This window comes from Apodemus sylvaticus, chromosome 6 (genome assembly GCF_947179515.1).
Source record: "Apodemus sylvaticus chromosome 6, mApoSyl1.1, whole genome shotgun sequence".
NCBI lineage: Eukaryota > Metazoa > Chordata > Mammalia > Rodentia > Muridae > Apodemus > Apodemus sylvaticus.
This window is the reverse complement of record NC_067477.1, coordinates 126842626-126867787: the sequence shown is the minus strand read 5'-3', so window position 1 is coordinate 126867787 and position 25162 is coordinate 126842626. Positions and strand designations below refer to the sequence as shown.

Genomic DNA, 25162 nt, shown 5'->3' with positions numbered 1-25162 from the left:
TGCCCAAGTGTTATTATCAGTGCTTGTATTTTTAAAAGTTATTTTAGACTTATTTTATTCTGAATTTTTGCATTTGTATTCCTGTATCTGTACAATTTTGTTCTTCATTTCATATATACCATTCATTTTAATTTAACTCCATATACTCATTTCCACTCTACACACACTTTGGATGCTTTGAGTTTTCATCATTGTAATTATTTATGGCTACAAAGAATTTAGAAGGATTCATCTCTTGTGAGCCATCTCATTCAGCCACGAAGGGTTATTATACCTTTTTTTTTTTTTTTAATTTCTGAACTGTGTTTTCCTAAAACTTAGGATGCATAATTTCCTGGTGTACTTTCCCCAGTGTTAGAAATCCCTTATGGTGATGAGTTTACTTTCTCCTGTGTTTCATAGTTTATCAGCAGCCACAGTCACAGTTCCCCGATGACTCCAGTACATCCCTACTTGTTTCTTTAGGCTTCTGGAAGGTATTTGTCAACAAACCAGTCCAGGATTCGTATTTTGGCAGAAATAGACTCTTTTGGAGGGATGGGAATTCTGAGGAAAATCTAGGGCCTTGTACTTACTACTGAGCTGTATTCTCACTAGACTCTTAATATATAAAAACATAAAAGACTACTTAAGCTTTCCTGTAGTGGGAAATTATTCTGTATTTTTAAATATGGCTTGAGTCGTATTTTATGTCTGTGATGTTTGTTTTACTTCTCCTGTTTTGTCTCTTCTGTCTTTTTCAGTTTCTTATCATAATTGAGTTGTGGAATAACAGTAGTTGATCTTCATAAATTTAAAATGCAATAACTTACAGCAGGGTGCAATGGTATATGTCTTAGTCTCAACTACTTGGGAGGCTGAGACAAAGGGATCTCAAGGACCAGGAGTTCAAGGCCAGTCTAGATGACATAGTCTAATCCTGTCTCCAAAGAAGAAGAAGACACTATTTACCTGCCCCTCCTCCCCAACCAGGGTTCAGGACTTAGTGGTGAGGGACAAGGGTATTATTTTAAGGGGGAATCTCTTTCTGAAATTATAACTGTGGTAAAAAAAAAAAAGATTGTGATAACTAAAGTTAATATAACTACCTATTGGGTTGTATTCATGAATTTTAAGTATATCACCCAAAATTACCACTAAAAATTGTAGGGATTCTTACATTTTAAACTGATACCAAATGAATGTAAAACATTAAAAAACATCCCCTTAACTTTTTCTTCTAGGTTGACAGCATTTCAGAAGGCACCAGCTTTTCTCTCTGGATCCATTCATCCAAAGAAATATGTTCATTCTATTTTTACAAGCTTTTTATTGTTACTTCATCACAGGGAAGTTCAGTCCCAGGATGGAAATGGGTGCACGTGAGAGGGTGAATTGAGGGGTGACCATTTGTGGTGTCCCATCAGTCTCTGAAAGAATAGATTATCTGAAACTACTTTTAATCAGGAAGATTTTGTATCTTGATACAGATCCACTATTCAATTTGTATTTTCTGAAATGAAAAGCAAAAGACAAGAACAGATTTAAAAGAAGTGAAGATGTCTCATAAATAATCAGGATCAACTCTCTTCTTCTGAAGCTAATGGTGATGTGAAGTGGATTACAGCTCTGGGTGTGGTCCTAAAGACAAGATTCTTGATGGGACTGATACTGACAGCAATAGGACCTTCTGAGCAGTCGACTCGGAGCAACAGAATTTGTCATCAATGGCACGAGTGGCTCAACTGAGGAGATAGAACAGCTTTCATCTAAATCTGAAAGTGCAGTCATTTTTTTACTGCTATTATTTTGAAAACTTCTTCAAAGCCATTTTAAAAGCATTGACAACTATTTTTATAGATTAAAGAAAGGCAGATGTCTGCAAATAATTCCCCTCCCTCAGCCCAGAAATCTGTGTTCCCCGCATCTGTTTCTGCTGTGCTTCCAGCTCCTTCTCCGAGTTCAAGTCCCAGGACAGGACTCTCAGCTCGGCTCTCTAATGGCAGCTTCAGTGCCCCATCACTCACAAACTCTAGAGGCTCGGTGCACACCGTCTCATTTCTACTTCAGATTGGCCTCACACGAGAGAGTGTTACCATCGAAGCCCAGGAACTGTCTCTCTCTGCTGTCAAAGACCTCGTATGCTCCATTGTTTATCAGAAGGTACTGTGCAAGCTGTTTATATCAGTAATGTTTTCCTAATTAATATTGTTTTTCACATATCTCTATGATTTATGCATAAAACAGTGAGAGAACACATTTGGACTCATCAGTAATTTGTGTTCTGATTATGAGCATTTTGAGCAATATTCTAATAGACAGTGAGCCAAAAAGTCTGAAATTTGAGTATCTAAAGAGAACCTACATCCCAATTTAAAAATATGGCTTACCCCAAAATAGTGTCATTTTATAATCCGTTTAATCTTAGACATTTCATTTAATCTCAGAGAAAAGGGTCAGGGGGTAGTAGGCATAAGACATTGAGGTAACTATCTAGAAAAGTGGGCCACCAAAGCTGCTGAATCCAGTGTCCAACTGAAGTTCGGCCTCTCCAGGTGTCTGTTGTTTGCCCTCATTTATACCGTTGCCCTCACTTTGGATGCTGATAATCTCTCTTTCAGTTTAAAAAGTCACAAAATAGGTTCAAAGGTATTTGTAAAAAGCTGATGTGGTTTATAATGAAAGGGATATAAAACTTAAGACCCTGAAAGGTTATAAAATGACACTATTTTGGGGTAAGCCATATTTTTCCCGGATCTAAGTTGGTGCTTTAAGATTTCTCGCCAATCATTCAAGCTCCTCTCTCTTGTATCTATCTCGGACAGAGAAGACCCAAACCTCACAGCTAGACTTAGAAACTGGAAATCACCCAATTCAGTGATTGGACAGATCTGGAAACTTATTGAAACAAGTAAAATCTCTTGCCCAGTGTCATCGTATAAACAATAGATCCGATTCTATAACAATCCCATAGAGAATCAGTATGTCTCTGTATAAATGTGTGAAGTAATGAATTCATCCAAGTAAGTAAATGATCCGAAATCAATCAAGTAGCTCACAGAGCCATTATACAATGTGTTCATATTTTAATATGCTATGCATGATAAATATATGTACATATTTGATCAATTAAAAAACAAAAGTTGAAAATTCTAAATGTTGAAAAAAGGATAATAGGTTTCATTGAACATAGGTTATAAATTCTTATGCTCTCAAAAGAAGTTATCCTTAAGTTTAAACATCATCTTTCATTTTATAATCCGTTTAATCTTAGACATTTCATTTAATCTCAGAGAAAAGGGTCAGGGGGTAGTAGGCATAAGACATTGAGGTAACTATCTAGAAAAGTGGGCCACCAAAGCTGCTGAATCCAGTGTCCAACTGAAGTTCGGCCTCTCCAGGTGTCTGTTGTTTGCCCTCATTTATACCGTTGCCCTCACTTTGGATGCTGATAATCTCTCTTAGAGGAAGTTCCAGAATCTACCTAAACTTGCCATTTATTGTAGAAGCCCCACACTCTCTTCCTCTTAAACAGGTAAATCACTTTGGAATATATAACAGGTTGTTTAAGGTGGTTGTTTATTGTATAAGCAGCTCTTACCCTATCCTGTGCCATTTTCCCCAGTTATTTATTTATTCATTCATTCATTCATTTTACATCCCAATCACAGCTATCCCCCTCACACAGCCCCTCCCTCTGTCCCTCCTCCCTTTCTCCTCTGAGAAAGGGGAGGGCCTCCCTGAGTACCAACCCATGCTATCCTATTCATTTTTTTAATGAATCTTGGCTCAGTGGATAAGATAGTATGATTTCTACTTAAGAATTATTTATATGGCTTACATTAATTGACTTTATTCTTAATGGACAACCACTTGCTTCAAACAGACTTGTACACTCTGTTTGCAAAACTTTCCTCTTGGGGACTGAAAGTGGCATAATTAATAAAATGCTTGCTTCACAAGCATAAGACCCTAAGTTCAAATCCCTGTAGCACCCACTTAAAAAGCTAGGCTCAGCAGTATTGCATCTGAGTCCCAGAATTAGGGAGATAAAGGGAGGCAGGCCAGACGTGACAGTGAAATCAGTAAGTTCAGGTTAAATGAGAGATCCCCTCTCATAAGGTGAGGACGAATGAGGGAGACACGTGAAGCCAACCATTGACCCGTGTAAACACACAGGCATGTACATTCACAAATGTGTACACACAGGGACATACACAGTCACTCGGTGACAATGATAACATTGAATTTCAGCTCTGCATCTTTTGTTGTGTTTTCTATGTTTTATATGGTTTGTCATTAGCTTCTAATTTAAAAGTAGTTAATAAGCCAAAAACATTTATAGTTTGTGATAATGGCCTATTGGGCCTGTGTTTTAATGGTGACTTGCTGGCGTAAATATGGCATAAAGAGTGACTTTAGACCTGCAGCATTGTTGACTTGTTTTCACCTGCCATTTCTGTAACATATTTGACTGAGTTGTTGTTGCCCAGGCTGGTCTTCCGACTCTGGGCTTCTCCTGCCTTAGTCCTCATTATTACAGACACAGACCACCACGCCCAGAACTACCTTTCAGGGTCTTAAGTTTTATATCCCTTTCATTATAAACCACATCAGCTTTTTACAAATACCTTTGAACCTATTTTGTGACTTTTTAAACTGAAAGATGATGTTTAAACTTAAGGATAACTTCTTTTGAGAGCATAAGAATTTATAACCTATGTTCAATGAAACCTATTATCCTTTTTTCAACATTTAGAATTTTCAACTTTTGTTTTTTAATTGATCAAATATGTACATATATTTATCATGCATAGCATATTAAAATATGAACACATTGTATAATGGCTCTGTGAGCTACTTGATTGATTTCGGATCATTTACTTACTTGGATGAATTCATTTACTTCACACATTTATACAGAGACATACTGATTCTCTATGGGATTGTTATAGAATCAGATCTATTGTTTATACGATGACACTGGGCAAGAGATTTTACTTGTTTCAATAAGTTTCCAGATCTGTCCAATCACTGAATTGGGTGATTTCCAGTTTCTAAGTCTAGCTGTGAGGTTTGGGTCTTCTCTGTCCGAGATAGATACAAGAGAGAGGAGCTTGAATGATTGGCGAGAAATCTTAAAGCACCAACTTAGATCCGGGTATTTTATAGATATGTTCATGGATCCCCAACTCATCTGAGATTTGACAACGCTGTCGACATTTCTTACCTTCTCTCTTGTCTTAGAGGTGCTGCTTTGTAGCCATCCATTTAGAAGCTTGTGTATGTGCAGTTTCAGGGTCTGAAATAATTAGTTGAGTGGTACTTGAGTGATTATTTTGAACCTCCAAAGAAAGATGTTGTTTAATACTCATAATTTATGTACCAGATTATCTTTCAAGTTAGTAGTGATAATAATTCCTCTGTAAAGAAATGTTTTAGATTTTAAGATAATAAGATTGCCTACATTAATAATAATTAAAACTGCAGTTTGTTGGTTTGTCAGTTTCTGTTTAAGCCTCTTTGTACATATCCTATTAATTTTCATGGCTTCACTATGTCTAGGTCACTACAGTTATCAAAAAGGAAATAGAAGCACAGAAAACATCAGCTACATTCTAAAGCCTGTGATAATAAGAATTCAGAGCTTCCATTTCTAACTTTTGTGTTCTAGACAGCTGCTTTGATTTTTCCACTATCTGCCATTGCTCATTTGTGAAATGCCTTCCAGTAAAGAGACTGTATAGTCAGTATCCATAGAATTGAGTTCCCATGAAGCTAACTGACCTCGTGTGTGCTGAAACCTTCATAACAAACTGAAGTAATGGTTCAATAATAGCTGGGATTTACAATTCTAGAAAAGTGACTGGTACTTGATGGTTTCATTTATAATTATTTGGATAGTTTGATCTGACTGACGTATTTGTTCTTTTAGTTTCTATTCTCGATAAACTCTTTTATGTAGAACCTTCTAAAAATAGGCCAGTAGTTACATTTTAGGGATTAGATGGACTAGACATTGTCCCTGCCCTTAAAAGCTTATATTCTAGAGCAGGAACCACTTTCACTAGTATCAGATATGGGAAGTAGCATGAGATGTTGAAGTAAAACATGTACTTTGTAGGCTGATGAAGACTGTAGAAGGCTGAAGCCGTACAGAAAATAATATTAAACCTAGAAATCTGGCAACAAAAGAATGAGGAGGTGAGAACAGTATTCCAGCCAGAAGGATTGGAATAAGCAAAGAAGGGGGAAGGAACATGGTAAGTGTTAGAGCTAGGGAGATGTCTCAACAGTTACAACATTATACTGTTCTTCCAAGGAACCTTAGCTTGATTCCCAGTGTCCAGATCAGGTGGATGACAACCACCTGGAACTCCAGCTCTGAGGAATCTGAAGTCTCTGGCTTCCATGAGTACCCCCACACATGTGGCATGTACCACATAGACACATGATTAAAAATAAAATAAATTTCAATTAAAGAAATATAAGTGCCTACTTGGTGTCAGGAAATTTAGATGCACTTACTCCACACAGTAGTTTAGGGTACATCTGAAACTTTAATGTGCATGAGATTCATCTTGGAATTCTAAGGAGTATTATTTTGATTCAGTAGGTTTATATATTTCTATTATGGTAATGTTGGTGGTCCTTTGTAGATTCTATTATTATTATTATTATTAATAATATTATTATTATTGCTGTGCTAAGACACCATGACCAAAAACAACTAATAAAATAAAGCATTTAATTTGTGGCTCATGACTCCAGAGGGTTAGACCATCGTGGCAGGGACATGGCACCAGGCAGACAGGCAGATGACACTGGAGCATCAACTGAGATCTCACATCAGGATCCACCACCACAAGGCAGAGAGGGCTAATTGGGAATGGCACAGTTTTTTGAAACTTCTAAGTTCACCCCCAATGACACGTCCCTTTCAACAAGGCCACACCTCCTAATCCTTCCCAGATAGTTCCACCAACTTGGGACCAAGTGTTCAAACATAAGGCTGTGGAAGCCATTCTCATTCAAACCACCACAGAATCATAGATATACTGAGTTACAAGGGTGTAAGTGATCTTCAGTTAATAAAAAGGGAAACTCAAATTTCAGAAAAGAATAATTAGCTGAAAATCAGAGATCAAACTTAGGTCTGTCTTAACTCAAAGCCTTCTATACACCTCTCTGCACCCTGCCACCTTTCCTCAGCAACAAAACCTTTCACACCGGCTCCTTCCAAGAGTAGAAATTTAACTAAGGTGTTTGTGTAGCAAAGTGAGTTGATCACTTCTGCCTTGAGGCGCTAACAGGGGGGCTGATAAAGTGTCTTAGCAGGTAAAAGTCTTTGCTGCCAAGCTCAGTGACCTGAGTTTGTTCCCTTGAACACATATGATGGAGTCACAATTGACTCTCAGAAGTTACCTTCCAACTTGCAAGCATGCATGCACAAATAAGATAAATATTAAAAACCTTAAAGGTGCTTTTAAGATGAGTTAGAGCTGAAGTACATTGAGTGACACTTGAGACCCTGTTACTGTAGGGAAGGTGCAGAGTGGCAGCCTGCTTGAGGAGCCGAAGAGTGATGGTGTCAGATAGCAAATCCAAAAAGAGAGCCAGTTTTTGGTAGAGGGGATGATGTCACTTACTTTCATCAAACTCTAATAAGATAAGGTTCCTGTGTTCTAGAAATTTCTAGGAGGAATGAAGAAGTATTCTTGCACTTCAATGTTTTACAGGGGTGTATATTGGGACTGTTGTGCTCTGCCTGACTGTGAAGAGTAGTTTCTTATAGAAAGACTTCACACCTCTATAGTTGTCTTGCTAGCAAAACTGGCAAGGTTAGAAAAGCTTGAAAAGGTCTCTTAGTTTGGAGAACCTGAGAAGAGACCTTTAACAGTGAAATAAGCCCACAAGGCCACCACCCTATTTTAAATTAGGAAAGAACTTCCTGAATTATTTTTTCAATTTTGGACATACTTGAGATTTTGAAAATAGGTATTTAATATAGTACTCATAAAACATAGATTCCATCTCTATGTTTTGCTTTTCCAGTTGGGAATAAATTAGGAATAATTAACTAGGACAGCCAGGGCTATACAGAGAAACCCTGTCTCCAAAAAAAAGAAAAGGAAAAAAAGGAATAATTAACCTTGGAATAAAAGATTAAAATTGATCCTAGATGAATGGTTAATTTGAAAATTTATGGACTGGAGAGATGTCTCAGCAGTTAAGAGCACTGGCTACTTTCCTGAAGGTCCTGAGTTCAAATCCCAGCAACCACATGGTGGCTCACAACCATCTGTAATGAGATCTGATGTGCTCTTGTATGTCTGAGTACATATTATTATATGTACTTACATATAATAATAAATACATATTTTAAAGAAAAGAAAAAGAGCCGGGCGTGGTGGCTCATGGAGGCAGAGGCAGGCGGATTTCTGAGTTTGAGGACAGCCAGGACTACACAGAGAAACCCTGTCTCAAAAAACCAAAAAAAAAAAAAAAAAAAAAAAAAAAGGAAAAGAAAAGAAAAAAGAAAAGAAAAAGAAATTTTGTAAGATTGTTATGCAATAGTGCATTAGTGATTACAGGGTAAAATGAGATTATTTGAAGTGTAAAAGCCATCAAAAAAGAAAAGGACTTTTTTGGTAGGAAGTTGTATTGGTGCATTAAAATAACAAAGCATTCAACAGTACAGACTGCTTTCATATGTGTACATCAGGCACATATTAAAAGACAAGTGAATATTTTCAATACAGTGATTTTTGTATTCCCTTATTTTCTAGCATCTTCAGTCAGAAATGTGAGACGTACTTACACTCGTGCCGTGTATATTATTTATATTTTCTCTTAAGCTCTCTTATAAGATATCGTTTCTAAAGATTTATTTGCTTATTCTATGTGTGTATGTGTGTGTCTGAGTGTATGTATGTGCACCCCGTGCATGCAGTGTGCTTGGAAGCCAGCAGAGGGCATAGATCCCCAGAACTGGAATTGCCTGTATATTTGAGCTGTCCAATGCTAGACACTGAACTTGGGTTCTCTTGGGGGAGCAACAAGTGCTTCTAACCGTAGAGCCGTCTTTTCAGTCCCCTAAATACTATTTTTTAATAGACAGATTTGAGATAACATATATATCTGTAATAAGTTCCATCACTTTAAAGTTCTAAAAGTCACTAAAAGATTAATCATTTTCAACAGTTGCACACAGCTATATAATTCCTCTAATTCAAGATATAAATCATCCCTGTCACCCTAGACATATTCTTGTACATCTGCAGTCTCTTCTCCCCACTCCAGCCCCAACTCTACATGCTTCCACTTAAACTTTTAAGTGAAAAAAGTTTAAAGGTTTAAACTTAAACCTTTCTGGGTGTTCTTATAGATAAATGAGATCATCTTCTATGTAGTGTTTTGGAAATTAATATTATTGTATTATATTGTATCATATAGAAGTGTTTTGGAAATTAATATTATTGTATTGCTATAGTTCTTTACATTGCTGAATTAGTCTGTTATATTAGCTATGCCTTAATTTCTTTGTTCATTGATGCACACTAGAATTGTTTGCAGTTTTGGTGGTTATGAGTCAAGTTGTTGCCAGCCTTCTCATACAATCTCAATTACAAGCTGTAAATATATGGTTGGTTTTTGCGTAATGCCCAGTGATTTAGTAGGTCTGTGTTTGTGATACCTTTCCAGACTGATTTACAAAGATAGCTGTGCACTTTTCCCTACCGACAAGCTCACACTTGGTATCAGCAGCCTTTTCCATTTAGCCAGTCAGGTTGCTGTTTAGTAATGCTGCCTCCTTCTGATGCTAAGGATATTTGTATATCCATGTGGTTATATTTGAAATTTATGTTTTCTTACATGAAGTTTTTACAGACTATGTGCTGATTAGTTGTTGTTGTTGTTGTTGTTGTTGTTGTTGTTGTTTGTTTTTTTGTTTTTTTGTCAGCTCACCTAAACTAGAGTTACCTGGGAAGAGGGAACCTCAGTAGAGGAATTGTCTTCTTCAAATTGGCCCAGGGCACATCTTTGAGGCGTTGATTAGTAATTGATATGGGAGGGCCCAGCCTGCTTTGAACAGGTGGTCCTGGGCTGTAGAAGAAAGGAGCTGAGCAAGACATGAGGAAGCAAAAGCAGCTTTCCTCATGGTTCCCCCTGTCTTCTCCAGAGCTGTGATGATTGTGATCTGTAAGCCAGTAATACCTTTCTTCCCCAGATGGTGTTTTCTCAGTGTTACACTAGAGTATACTGTTCATCTTATTACTGAGTGTGAAAGGTCTTCATACATCCCTGATACAAAGTGATTTGGTTTTTAAACAGCAGATAACTAAAATAAGCTGTTAACATCTTTTGCCTTAACATTTTCTTGTGCTTTGAACATGTGAAGTTTACTCAGCAGTTCTGAAATGCAAAGTATGGCGGTTAAATACGTTCACACACACTCAGCACATTGTTGACAAGATTTCAGACACAAAAGAGTATAAACTCATCTTCCTGTTTGAGGCTTTGTGCTTGCCGACTGTCATCTTTTTCATCTCCTCCCTAGCCTCTGGTCGTCTGTCTTCTGCCTCTGGGTTCTAATGTTTAAGATGCTCCGTATAAGGAAGAAGACCATTAGTGTTCATCTCCGCGTTTGCTGTGTTTCGATTCCTGTAGAATGTTCTCTGCTTTCGTCAGTGTTAGAAGGGTGCAATCATGCTGCCTCAGAATTCACACTGGTAACCTTATCCTAACATGGTCACTTATGAAGATCCTGATTCTGAGGTGACATTTGTGGCTGTTGGGGTGGGAATGCTAACAAGGGCAGTGTGACTTTCAAGTTAATTCTGTAGATGGCGTGGTGTTAGGGTTAGAGTTCGTCTGTTTGTGTGTTACATGTACATCATTTTTCCAAGACCCTATTAGAAATTCTATCCTGTAAATCAGTTGACTATACAGATTTTGGGCATTCCTAAACATTGAATACTTTGTCTCTATACCAATTTCATATTGTTACATTGTCCTTTTTATTTTTTTATTTTTATTTTTTGGTTTTTCGAGACAGGGTTTCTCTGTGTAGCCCTGGCTGTCCTGGAACTCACTCTGTAGACCAGACTAGTCTCAAACTCAGAAATCCGCTTGCCTCTGCCTCCCAAGTGCTGGGATTAAAGTGCACCACCACTGCCTAGCTCATATTGTCGTGAATTCTTTAGTTTACAAACAAAACAAATAAAAACCCTATGAAGTCAAATGCTGAAGTCCTCAACTTTATCTGTTTTTTCAAGAATCTTTGCCTTTCCATATAAATTTTAAAACTAGTTTTTGTACGATAGAGCTTTTTGAAACTTTATAGATATTATTTTCAGTCAGAGTTTTATGTTTTATTGTTAGTACAACTTTTTCTTTATTTGTAATTTTTTACGTGTTACATAGAAACACGGGCTTTTATGATAGATCCTTAACTTTCCTAAACACATTTAACTTTGTTTTGAAGATTCTTTAGGGTTTTCTGTATAGATTATTTTGTCTTTAGGGAATCTTGCTTTTTTCCAAGTAGTATTTCATTCTTTTTCTGGCTTTTACTTTTATATTTCTTTGCTTTGGCAGTGAGAATTCCCAGCATAATTTTGAATAGAAATACATGTGCGTCCTGTTTCCATTTGTAAAAGGAAAATCTTTCTGTGTTTGACCAATCAGGATGGTGTGCATTTTTGAAGGTGACCTTCTTCAGATTAAGGAAGCTTTACCTCCTCCAGGTGGTGGAGACTTTTTCCAGGGAATGTTAGTGCTTCCCCCTCCCTGACAGCTCTGTAGTTTTCTCTTAGTCTTGTAACATGGCACATTTTCTTAGCCGAATCTTTGATTAATTCCTGGAACAACCCCCCTAGTCACACACATTATCTATTTCACAGTTTTTCTAATTTGATTTATTAATATTTTCTTAACTTTTTCTGTATTTGTTTTTGAGAGACACTGGCCTGTAGTTTTACTTTTTTCCGTATCTTTGATTTGGGTGTCAGCAGAATGTGGCTTGAAGAAGGGTGCTAGGGCTTGATCAGGGTCTTGGGATTCTGATGTGCATGGACCTTACCACTGAGGTGCTGTCGGTCCCTTCTTCAGGCTAATGTTGGCTTCTCAAGCTGAAAATCTTCCTCTTCTTCTACTTGCTAAATACATTTAAATAATAATTTTAAATGAAATTAATATTGTTAGTCTTAATGGACTTGACCAGTGAAACCCTTCCATACCAGGATTTCCTTTGTGCTGTTTTTAACTCAGTTTTTATATCTAATAGACATGAACTACGCAAATTAATATTTCTTTGGTGAAGTTTGGTATCTTGGTTAGTTTTTTGTGAACTTGTCACAAGCTAGACTTAGATGTAAAGAGGAACTGCAGTTGAGAAAATTGCCTCCATCAGATTGTCTATAGGTAAGTCTGTGGGATATTTTCTTGATTAATGATTGATGTGGGAGGGCCCAGTCCACTGTGGGCAGTGCTGCCCCTGGGCGCATGTCTGGGTTGTAAGAAAACAAACTGAACAATCTGTGAGGAGCAAGCCAGTAAGCAGCGTTCCTCCACGGTCTTGGCTTCAGCTCCTGCCTCCATGCTGCCTGACCTCTTCCATGACTATAAGCTTTACAGTGAAGCAAGCCCTTTCTTCCCCAAGCTGCTTTTCGTCATGATGCTCATTACAGCAGAGAAAACAATCGATACATTTAGTTCCTCGAGTATAAAAAATTAATTTTAGTTTTCAAAGTCATTAGTAAAAGTTGCACACATGTCTCTGTAAGTCTGTAGTATCTCCCATGACCCACTCATTTCTGGTATTGATCGGGGCTGGTTCTTGTTAAGTTTTTATTTTTCCTTAATTTGTTTGGCTCATAGTTTACCAATTTTGCCTTCAGTGAACTAGCCTTTATTTAATTGATTTTTCTGTATTATGGCCTATGGCTCCAGTGTAGGATGGGTGGAAACAGAGGGGTCCCAGGGACTCACTGGCCAGTTAGCCAGCTAACATGGCACTTTCCATGTTCACATAGAGATGCACGCATACACAGAGAAAGAAAGAGCATGAATAATTTCAATTTTTATAACTCGATGGTGTTTATTTTGTGATATATAATTCTCCATATATGTAAATGTTACATATTGCCTAAGTTCTTATTAAAGTATCACAATCAAGGCAGCTTACAGGACGAGTGGTGTATTTGGGTTTTGCAGTTCCAGAGGGATAGGAGTCCATCAGCTCTGTGGCAGGAGCATGGCCATTGGTGGCCCTGGAGCAGCAGCAGAGAGCTCATATCCAGATCTATAAACAGGAAGAAGCAGGGAGGGCAGTGGGGTAGCAGGAAGTATTTGAAGCATCAAAGCCACCCTGCGATACACCTTTTCCAATAAGTACCCTCCAATAAGGATACTTCCAAATCCTTCCCAACAGTTCCAGCTGGGACCAAGTATACAAGCAAATGAGCCTCCTGGTGGAGAGGAAGATGGAGAGGATCTTAGAGGGGAAAAACATGACCAAACTTATTATTGTATGAAAGAAATGTCATAAAAATGACTTTTGTACGTACATCTCTGATTTTTTATTTACTTGTTGGCTTATTTTTATATGTGTGTATCTATCTGTATGAGTGTGTGCCACAGTGTGTATGTAGGTACTGTCAGATCAGAAGAGGGCAGTGGATTTGCTGAGCTGGAGTGGTTGAGAGGTGCCTGACATAGGTTCTGACTACCAAACTCAGGTCCTCTGAAAGACTGCAAGTGCTCATTATTGCTGAGCCAGAAATCTAACTCACATTCTAGATTTTTTTAAGCTTTTGGTATATTCATTCAATTTTCAATATATTTTTCTTTATTTGTGGTAATTATATCTTGTCTGAAGTTTTGGTATTGAAAAACTTTTTGTTAATGTTTTCATTGTGATGTATTTTCACATGACATATGTGTGCATACATTGTACACCATTTCATAGTTGATTGAATGTTTCAAGTTTATTCAGTCAACTACTTAAGTGTTAAGATCACTCATGTTTAATACAATTTTCAATATAGATTCATTAAATATATAAATTTCTCCTACTTACAAAGGTTTTACTTATGACTTCTCTTCATGAAAAAAAAAGTGGCACATATACAGTAGAAATTACACTTCACATGTTGAAAGCTTATGGTCCAGTACAATACTTTCACAAGACTAAGTGCTGACAGCTACTAGCCAGCCTGAGGACTGTACTGGTAACAACTGGTATCCTACAGTGTACTCAGTTGTTAAACTGTTTGCTGGGCTAGGTGAATTAAATACATTCTCAATTTAATATTTCCAGGCTATTGAAGTGTACTCTGATGTGCCTTACCAGTTAAGAAGCATCTGTATGACAGAAGTTGCCGTGTTTTTTATATGCGTTCCTTCTGTTCTTGGGGCCTTTTCTGCCTTCTTTTAGTTATTTCTATGTTCTCTCCTCTCCTGTTTTGGTGGCTGTTGTTTTATTTGGTTTGGTTTGGTATTTCTCTAAAAGTTCCTTTTAGCGTTTGCCCTAGTACAAGGGTCAGCCATCTACATCCTTTGACCAAATCTTAGTTTCACTTCCTGTTGTTGTGATAAACACCTTGACTTAAGGAGGAAGGGTTTATTGCTTCACAATCCAGGTGACAGTCCATCACAGTAGAAAAGTCAAGGCAGCAGAAACTTGTGGGTAACATTACATCCTCAGTCAAGAAGAGAAAGCAGTGAATTAATGCTGCATGCAGTGCCCAGCTCATTTTCTCCACTCTGACACCATCCCGGATACCTTGCCCAGGGAATAGTCCCACACACTGTGCTTTGGGCTTGCCACCTCAGTTTAATCAAGATAATCCCTCACAACGAGATCATCTAGACAGTCCCTTAGTGAGACTCTTTCCCAGGTGAATGTAGATCTTATCTAGTTAACAATTAAAATCTAACTGTTACACTGGCCTGGCGCCTGCTTCTATAGTTCTATTGAAGCATGGCATTACATTCATTTACATAAGGTCTGTAGCAGAGGTTAGTTCAAGCAGATACCATCTGGCCCTCTGAGCCTGAAATATTGTCTGGCATTTTACAAACATCTGAATTTTTTTTTTAATTTTAGTTGAGATAATACAAACATTTTTAAGTTAGTCTGGAATGTCTTCTGTATAATATGCGGTGTGTACCTCAGAACTTTTTATTTCTCTTCTTTTTATCTGTGCTATTATTGTTGCATATTTTGTTTCTACATACTTTCAGTTCTCATTATTCACCATAGTCAGGCTGCACAAAGTTAGGACAAACACCAAGTTAGCAGATGCAGACCTGTTGTACTAGGAGAAATACAGGGTAGGTTTCTCTTAAGCTTTCTTCACAATACTTTTGCCAGCCCAGAAACAACATTATTTTATATATGTTTCTGCCTAAGGTTACTTTATTTAACATCCACTATAAATTGTTAATTCACCAACATTCTTCTCAAAGCCAGTAGCACTAGAATGCCTACCTGAATAATACAGATTTAGCTCAGCTAATCTTCAGAACCTCTAGTCTAATGCAAATCAATATACTTAGCAGGTAAATGATAATAGGAAGATGCTTTGAAATATTTAAATTTTATATGAGATTGACATCTCATTTCCTGTTCACCAGAAAAGAAATGCTTTTTATACTTGCGTAATTTGAAAGTTCAACATTTATTTCTAGGTTAATAAGATAGTTGAATCTAGATAGAAAATAAAAGCTAGTGACTGCTTTCTGTTTGGCAGTCTGTAAAGAACTAGACAGAACGCTGCTGCTGTTTGTTGCCTAGATTTCCGTTATCCACTTCTCAATGCTTCAGCTGGATGAATGTTTGTGGTGCTTCCTTTGTTCAGTCACAGTGCTAGATCCTGTGGAGGCTCCCAAAATGGAAGGCTCTTTTCCTCCCTCTAATCACGTTACATAAAAGATGAGTGAATGTCAGATTAAGGGTCACTGCTGTCTTGCTGGAGAAGTATGAGAGCCTGTTTTAATCTTTGTTTTTGTGCTTGTACCTGGAGAAATAGACCTCAGATGTGGGGTGGGTCACGCCTGGCTGTTGTTGTCTGGGAGTTTGTAGCCTGGATAAAGCAAGATGCTGTTAACATCTTTGGCAGTCAGCAAGTAAGCAGAAACGAGTCAACACAACTCTTCTTTCTCTTTCGCGGTCAAATAAATAAATAAATTTTTGTGACTGTGATGATTCCTAGTAGTGCTATAAATTTTATGTAAGCTTGCTCAAGTTCCTCAAGAAGTTCATGGTGACCTCTTCTTCCCCTTATTCCTAGCAGTTCGCTAGACAAACATCCGTGGTTACCAGCAAGAAGCAGGTGACAGAAATATGTGATTGCTTCTGTAAACCATTATTACTTACAGAATACAGTGATGACTCCCTAGGCATATGTGTGGGCAGCATTCCTAAACTTCCGAGACACACTGGCTCATCAATTAGGACTTGGTGCTCATTGCCTGGGTGCTTGGATCATCCTTCCCTTTTCTTAAGTACTGGCATCCTAGATAACCTGCATTTTAACATTCATTGCTGATTGCAATTACCCTTAAGCATGGATGTGCCTGTCATATGTCTTTAAGCTCTATGAAATCAGACATTATATAGCCACAATAAACAAACATCTAAGTATTTCTTAGTTGAATAAAGGAAGAAACTCCTGAAAAACAGCACGATGTCCTGTTTCAAAGCATAGGTTTTTGGTCAAATTGAGGTTCATCTCTACCACTTAATGAGTTAAGTGACCTTGGTTTCTTATATGAAAAGTGAGACTGAACATATTAACTCATTTATGTTTGTGTATGTACATGTATATGTATCTTAGATGTATTAATAAAGTGTTTTGTCCATTACCTAACACACAGTAGTTACATAGTAAATGCTAACTTATCAATGTTACTTATTAATTTGATCCTAACTCTAAAACAAAGATAACTTGGAACCAGTATGAAGAACTGGTCAGTGATGCTCTACAAGTAGCAAAATGCTGCTACCAAGTTAAGTTCATGCCAATTTTGTTTTGTGCTTTATTTAATGTCTACATGTCAGAATCTTATGTTGTATCATGTAGAAGATAATTGTCTCAGTTGAGTTTGATGTTAGTCCTGTAATCACTGTACTCTGAAGGCCGACACAAGAGGATGTTGAATTTGAGGCTAGCCTGAGCAAACACAATGATGCAATCTCAAAAGGGGGGAAGGGGTAAAAAAAGAAGTAACTTATACACTTCTTAAAGAACTTATACACTTCCTTAGTGTATAAGTTATTACAGTTTTCTATTAGCACTTCAAATGCTCCTTTTACTGGTGTGGAAAGTTACAGAGTTTGCTGATATCACTTGTATAATTTGTTTAAGCCTACATGTGTAAGCTCGTGATTTATTAGACATAGTTCAGTGTATTTCTCAGAATGTTGGTTTGTTTGGTTATTTTAGATTAATGGTGACTATATGTGACTTCAGAATCTCATAATTTTGAGTTCAGCTGAGTTAACCAATCAGTTAATTACTGTGGTTGAGCAGCAGCTGAGTAAATGCTTTTTATAAAACATCTATATATTTAGGACTCTTATCAGATACAATGAAATCAAGATATTCTAATGTTGAATTTACATCTCTAATGATTAAACTACCAGGAAGAGCCTGTAGAGCCAAAGGGGATAGTAACAATCAAGTGAGGTTATAGAAGGTCATGTGATATCAGAAGTGGGACAGGAAAACTAACCCAGAGTACATAAATAATTCCATTAAGGAAAAAGGAGTCAGATGGGGCTGCAGAGGTGGCTTAGCTATTAAGAACAGACTGCTCTCTTCCAGAGAATGGGTTCAATTCCCGCAATCACAAGCATGGTTGGCAGCTCACAACCATGTATAACTCCAGTATCAGGGGATCCAATATCCTGTTCTGATCTCCAAGAACACCAGACACACATGTGGTACATAGACATACGTGCAGGTAAAACATCCATACACATAGGATAAAATAACAATGGGGGGTAGGGAGAAATGGCATATCAGTTAAGAGTATTTGCTGCTCTCCCAAAGAACAAGAGATTATTTCCCAATATTTCCAGCTCTAGGAAATCTGACATCCTCTCCTGGTTTCTTCACAGACAGTACACACATGGCATATACACACATATGCACATACACTCATTCAAATACTTCATACATGCATACACACTTAAACACTATATACATGCTCATACACACACTTGTAGACATATAAACAACACATAAAATGATAATGAATCTAAGAAACTTTTTAGAAAAGAATAGAACTTAGTAATAATTATCTCAGGTATAAAATTTTAAACTTTAAAAAATATTTTTAGGGCTGGAGAGATGGCTCAGTGATTAAGAACACTGGCTGCATTTTCAGAGGATCCAGTTCAATTCCCAGCACCCACATGGAAACTTACAACTGTCTGTAATTCCAATTCCAAAGGATCTGACACTCTCACACTGAGATACATGCAGGCAAAACACCAATCAATGCTCATTAAAGCCTGGCAGTGGTGGTGCACGCCTTTAATCCCAACACTTGGGAGGCAGAGGTAAGTGGGATTTCTGAGTTCAAGGCCAGCCTGGTCTACAGAGTGAGTTCCAGGACAGCCAGGGCTACACAGAGAAACCCTGCCTCAAAAACCAAAAGAAAAAGAAAAAAATGCTCATTTAAAAAAAAAAAAACTTAAAAAATATTTTAAAATGTCTTTTAAAAGGCAACATGAATGCTTTGTTTTTAAAAGGGACAAATAGTATATAATTTTTATTTCTCAAATTATTTTTTTAAATTAAAGATCTTGTTTTTTTCTGTGTGTTTTTTGTTTTTTTGTGTTTTTCCCCCAGTAGTGTTTGTCTGAAATTTATCTGATGTTGTTCTAAAATTGCCAAGAGCATTAATTTCAAAAATCTGAAAAATAGAAAGGGAACTGCAACAATTGGAGTTGATACTACGTGAGCTGGAATTAGGAACTCTGTGATACATTTCTTTTAGGTATGTGCTAAAGGAGTCATGGGGAAAAAAAAACATTTGAAGGGAGGTCATTTTCCCGTAAATTGACTTTTGAAAACCTCTGTTAAGTGTGGAAGGGACTTAATGCTGACCTCTACCCAGTGAGCTCCAGCGGGAGTAAGTGTGCAAACTGGGGTCAACGGAAAATAAATATGAAATGGAGCTGGCTGGCTGCTCTGTGCCAGCTTTTAGGTCAACAAACCATAATGTCAGCTATAAAAATAATAAGACAAAAATCAGTGTGGAAAACACAGCAAGTGCGATAAGATCAGCGCCCTCCCCTATAAAGTGCTCACATGTTGGGGAGAAACACTAAACACTGAGGCCGATGACACATTTCACAAGATGATTCAGTGAATCTGTAGCACAGCAGAACATGGTTAAAGTAGTTTTTAAATGAATTCAGACTAGGTACTGTGTGTGCCACTGGAGTAAAGAGAGAATTAGTATCCGGTGTGCTGAAGAGTGTAGTTGAATTCATGGATTCATGGATTGTGCTGAGCGTAAACCTGCTTAAACGCTGACGAAGGCTACAGCAGCACAAACAGCAAGGGCTTTTTTTTTTTTCTCCCAAGAAATGTCTCTTTAGCTAGTAGATCATTTTTAGTTGAGTTTTGTTTAAAACTTAGATATGACCAAAAGTGGTCACTCTTTGAATTTCATCCAATTTCATGACACATCCTGAGGGTGGAGTGAGGTGGAGTTTCTTTTGTTGTTGTTGTTAGCATAAGCCAAAACTTAGCTTCCTTTTTTTTTTTTTTAAAGCTTTGAAAGTCTTTCAACATATTACATTGAGGTCAATGCTAGCTTCTTTCGTGTCTTTCCTCAGAAATTCCTTACTCTTAGTAAACATTTAGTAGAGGACATATTTTATTTGCTTTTATACTAAAAACAAGGTCATGCAAATAACGGACATTTTCCTTATTCTGTGTAAGAACGTGTGTATACATGGGGTGCTGGTCATTTAACCCGGGGCCTTGGTGCGTGCTAAGCTGAGCTACCTTCCTACTCCTAGATTCCTATGTATTCATAGTCTACAAAGCAAAATGAACACGGGTGTGATTTCTACCTTCTAGAGTTGTATAAACTGAAGAGAGGGTGTGTTTGCCAGGAAGCCACAGGGAAGTCTGGAACTGGCAGTCAGACCTTAGAATGCAGTCTAGCAGCAGTAGAACTGGGGCTGAGCCAGGTGAAGTGTGCTGATCAGATCAGTTGAGTGTTGGATTACGAGCCTACGGTTAGAATATCTACCTTTATAAAGAGTTGTGAACAAAGTTTTTAGTGCAGTCCTGGGACATAATGCTAGGAAAATGCACCTGTGACTTCAAAGACTCTAAATTTAGAAAGATCCTTGGTTCTGTAGATGCCTTAAAACTAATGAACATCAAAGTTGCAGCATTTAGTTGTAGCATGTTAACAAACCCTCCCCCCCCTTTTTTTTAGGCTCTGACATGTTTGTTTAAAATGGGAGACTTCCATCCACAGTGTCTGGTATGTGATGACTACCCAGTGGGTGTTGGCTCCCCTGTTTACTTGCTTTCATATTGATAAGCTTAAAAGATACCCTCTAAAGCTACTGTTGCTGTTTATTGAATGAAAAAACTAGATGTAATTGGAATGAGAAAGGAAGTTGGTAGAAAGCAATCCATTGGAATTACAGTGGCATTTAGTAAAATTGAAATTCTGACTAAAGCTATCTGCTTTTAGGTGATTTAAAATACTTGACTTTAGTTTTGATCATTTGAATGCTAGATCTGAGGACCCAACAATATTCCATGTACTTGAGGGGTGATTTGGTCTGTCTGAATGAATGACTCCATTGTCTCTGTAGATATGAGTCGGGTGTAATTTTCAGTTCTGTCATCCTGGGTGAAAGCCCCAGCTGTGTCTTTTGTTTGCTAGGACCGAGTTGTCATTCTGTGTTGTTTTCTCTCTACTACAGCTGTGTTGTAGTGGCTTGGCGACATTCTAATCTTTCTGATATACATATGTATGTAGATGCATATATATTCCACACACACATTATCCAGGTTAGGACAGTGTCAGGCAGTCATTACTAAAAACTTAAACTGAAGGGGAAGTTAATTTGCTGTACTTTCAGGTTACAATCATAGCTGAAAGAGTTAAAGACAGTTTAGAACTAGTTACAAAACAAGGGGAGAAAGTGTATTTAAAAAAGAAAAAAGATTTCTCTGGTTTATGTCAGATGTGCAGGTGTTACATTGAGCAACTCTGCTGGCACACAGTATCCAGAGGACTGTGAACGGAGGCCAGGCCAGTGGGGACAGGGAAGAATCAATGCAAGTTCCTGTTGTCAGTTCTCACTGACTCGTCTGCACTAGTGATTGTGCCTTGAAATGAAAATTATCATTGGAATTCTTCCCTATGGTTAAGTGCTTCCCTATGGTTAAGTGCTTTCCAGAATTGATGCTAAATATTAGTCTTGTTTCTACAGAATAGTCAACAGAATTTTTAGTAAGTGCCAGTTAACTAAGTTCTGTGTTCTTAGGGAGTCTGTGGCAACCTGCAAAGAGAACATCCTTAGCATGTGTTTACTATCTTTTAGTATAGGTTTTAAAGATTTACTGTAAACATATGCTTGGCCTCTAGTTTAAAAATCAATTTAGTAGTCCATATATACATGTGTGTCAGCCTCTAACTAAAATTGGTGTATTTCACTCACCTATAATGAAAACAAAAATATATGTGTGTTAAAACCGGGTTTCTCATTTTTATACTACCTTTTAAAAATGCCTATTGGGAGGTGAATAATTCACTCAGAAAACATTGAATTCTGAAGTTGTTTGTTAACATGCAAATTGTTATTTTGCCAAGTAAAATAAAAGTTTTGCAAGCTTCCTACCTTATCTGACATTCCACTGACAGAAGTTAGTGACATGAGATTTTTATGAGACAAGGATTCAGTGTTTAGCCACAGTTGGTCTAGAACTGGGAAAAGCCTTCATTTTGCACAAGGCAAGGAAGCTACTGACCAAAAAATAAAAATAAAAAAAGTAAATTGAGAAGTTACCTGGAGAGTGCTGTTAGGAACAGGCCAAATTAAAGCCTTTTTTTTTTCTTAATTTGCTTTAAACTTTTAGTTTCTTAGCTGTCCTTCATTCCCTCCTCTGTTGAGGGCTGAGGTAGGGTATGGAAGGAAACATGGGCTTTGTGTTTTTCAAAGGTTACTAACTCCCATCCACGTTGCCCAGGCTCTAGAGGTTTGGCCCCTTTCATCCTAGAGCAGCAGGACTCTTGAGCTTTAATCGGCAACCGGGGCCAGATAGTTCTATGGCGGAGATGACCTGTGCACCCGCAACACGTACTACCAGATGTCCACAAACCCAGGTTCTGCACACTAGGACTGTACGGAGGCCCAGGGGAGAGCTCCGCGGGAGCACCCTTGTCGCCTGGGCTTGGTACTGAGAGAGAGCTGCTAAACACGCTCCAGGGTGCTGCCCTGCTAGTCCTGTTCCTTGTCCCAAGAGCCCTTGTTCTCCATGAGCATGGAGTGGTTACAAGGTGTGTAGACCATTTCTTGGGGGCGTCTTACGTTTTAAGGGTAAATAGAAAATAGCAGTGGTGAGGCAGTTGTCCTTCCGCTGCCCCATGAATGAGAACAGCAGATTCACAGATGGAATCAAGAGTTTGTTTGCATTATTTTGCCAGAATATTTTTTTCCTTTCAAAATGATACAGCTGCGTGAAGAGTGGCCTCTTCCTTTATTCCCTATTCTGTTGAAGTATAGCTTAGAAAAACAAGCCATTATTTTTGAAAAGCTTCTGCTTTCTGTGTATTTCACTGGCAGGTTATTTTTGATAGATTTTGGAGTATAAAGCTCTTTTGTTTGTGGCTTTAATATTTTATTTTTTGTTACATATTTGCTTTATATTTCAAATGGTATCCCCTTTCTTTGTTACCCCTCCGAAAATACCCTATTCCACCCCCACTTTCCTGAACTAGCATTCCCCTACACTGGGGCTTTGAGCCTTCATAGGAACAATGGCCTCTCCTCTCATTGCTCTCTGAAATGGCCATCCTCTGCTACATATGCAGCTGGAGCCATGGGTCCCTCCATGTGTACTCTTCGGTTGGTGGTTTAGTCCCTGGGAGCTCCGGTTGGTACATATTATTGTTCCTCCTGTGGGGCTGCAAGCCTATTTAGCTCCTTGGGTCCTTTCTCTAGCTGCTCCATCAAGGATTCTATACTTAGTCTATTGGTTGGCTATGAACCATGAGTATTTTGGTCTTCCTTCTTCTTGAGCTTCATGTGGCCTGTGAGTTGTATCTTGGGTATTCTGAGCTTTGGGGCTAATATCCACTTATCAGTGAATGCACACTGTATGTGTTCTTTTGTGATTGGGTTACCTCACTCAGGATGATATTTTCTAGCTCCATATGAATTGTTTTTAATAGCTGAGTAGTACTTTGTTGTATACATGTACCACATTTTCTGTATCCATTCCTCTGTTGAGGGACATCTAGGTTCTTTCCAGCTTCTGGCTATTATAAATAAGGTTTATGGCTTTAATGTTTGGTTCATGCCCTTTTTTCCCTCATGTGGTCCAGGCCAGCCTCCAGATCCCTGTTTATCCAAGGGTGACCTTGAACTTTGGATCCTCTGCCTCCAGCTCTAGAAGCTGGGGCTGTGTGTGTGTACCTCTGTGCTTGGCTTGCCCGTGACTTTCACATAGCCCCTATGTACTGAGAATCATTCTGGAAGAGGACAAATAATTCTGAAGAATAGTTGAATTTGGAGTTTTGAGGATCAGTGAACTATTAAAAATAGGCAAAAAATATAAATAATGAATTCTCATAACATATCTTAAGCATATGAAAGATGTGTAATGGACATATACAAGTCAGGGCAAGGGAAATGACTCCATGGATAAAGCTCTATGTCCATAAGCATGAAGACCAGAGTTGAGAGTCCCAAAATCTACACAAAACTAGGGCATGGTAGCTACCTGGGGACACAGAATCAGGGAATCCTGGGACAAGCTGGCTAGACTTGCTGGAACTTGCCTCATTCCTAAAATAATGCATATGCCCATAGGACATGAATGCAGATGCACACCACCCATGTATGTAAAAAGGGGGGAGTACAAGCTGAAACTACACAGAAGTACCACTTTTCATATGAGAGCAACAAATCTGATAATGTACTTATAAAATAGCATTTAACAAAAAGAGTCCCTTTTCTTATTCCATTTTCATGTTTATTGTGTTCATGTGTGTATTTGCATGACTTTTGCATGTATGGGCCCAAGTGTGTGCACATGTGTACACATGCATTTGAAGACCCGGGGTTGATGTCAGAGTCATCCTCAGTCACTGTTGTGCTTTGTTTCATCGAGGCAGGGTCTCGCGTCAGACCCAAGCTCACTGATGTGACTGCCTTGTTAGTCAGCTTGCTCTGGGGGCCCCCTCCTTACCTTCCAACTGTAGAAGGCCATCAGACGCGCCTTGCATTTACATGGGTTCTAGGATTTGAACTCTGGTCTTCTCCCTACCTGTGGGATAAGTACTGAGCCATCTCCCCTGCCCCACAAATTTAATGTTTTGCTGATAGCCTTTGTGAAAGGTCAGTATCTAAAAGATTCATATGTATACTTAGACTTAGGAGGTATTCTGAGAAATTATTTCCATACATATACTTCAGAAGTAGTAAAGATATAAATATGCGATTACTTACTATTGTTTATAATGACAAAATATTGGAAGCAGTAAAGGCTAATGTTCGTGGCACATCCAACTCATCAGGAATTCAATTCTTTATGTTACAGTAATTTGTTTAATTTTCATGGTAACTGCCAGGTATGCTCTATTTTACAGATAGAAAACCATAGTTAAGATTATACAGTTAATAAGATTTGAATTCGGGGCCTAGAGTGATGGCTTAGTGAGCTGCTTGCCATGTGAGTGTGAAGACCCAAGTCTCATCCCCAGAACATAAAAATCTGGGCACACTCAGTCTTGGTAGAATGTAGTAAGGATGTTACTTGAATTGTGTAGCTTACCTCTTCAAAACCCTCAAGCCCAGGTTAAAATGAGATAAACATCAGACGGTTCAACTAGTGAGGCATCCTATAAAACAACCAATGGGCCACACAGTCAAATCTTCCCAAACTGCAAAGTGTGAGAAACTGTT

At 38.1% G+C, this 25162-nt stretch overlaps 1 protein-coding gene across 1 annotated transcript in view; it reads left to right on the top strand.

Annotated features, from left to right (window-relative positions):
* The window catches only part of Prkd3 (protein kinase D3), a 73631-nt gene that overhangs the window by 5896 nt on the left and 42573 nt on the right, over window positions 1-25162 (top strand). The window contains exon 2 of the mRNA XM_052186423.1: window positions 1224-2142. Within this exon, the coding sequence (XP_052042383.1) occupies window positions 1855-2142 (288 nt within the window). The 5' untranslated portion in view covers window positions 1224-1854. The remainder of the gene's footprint in view (window positions 1-1223; window positions 2143-25162) is intronic.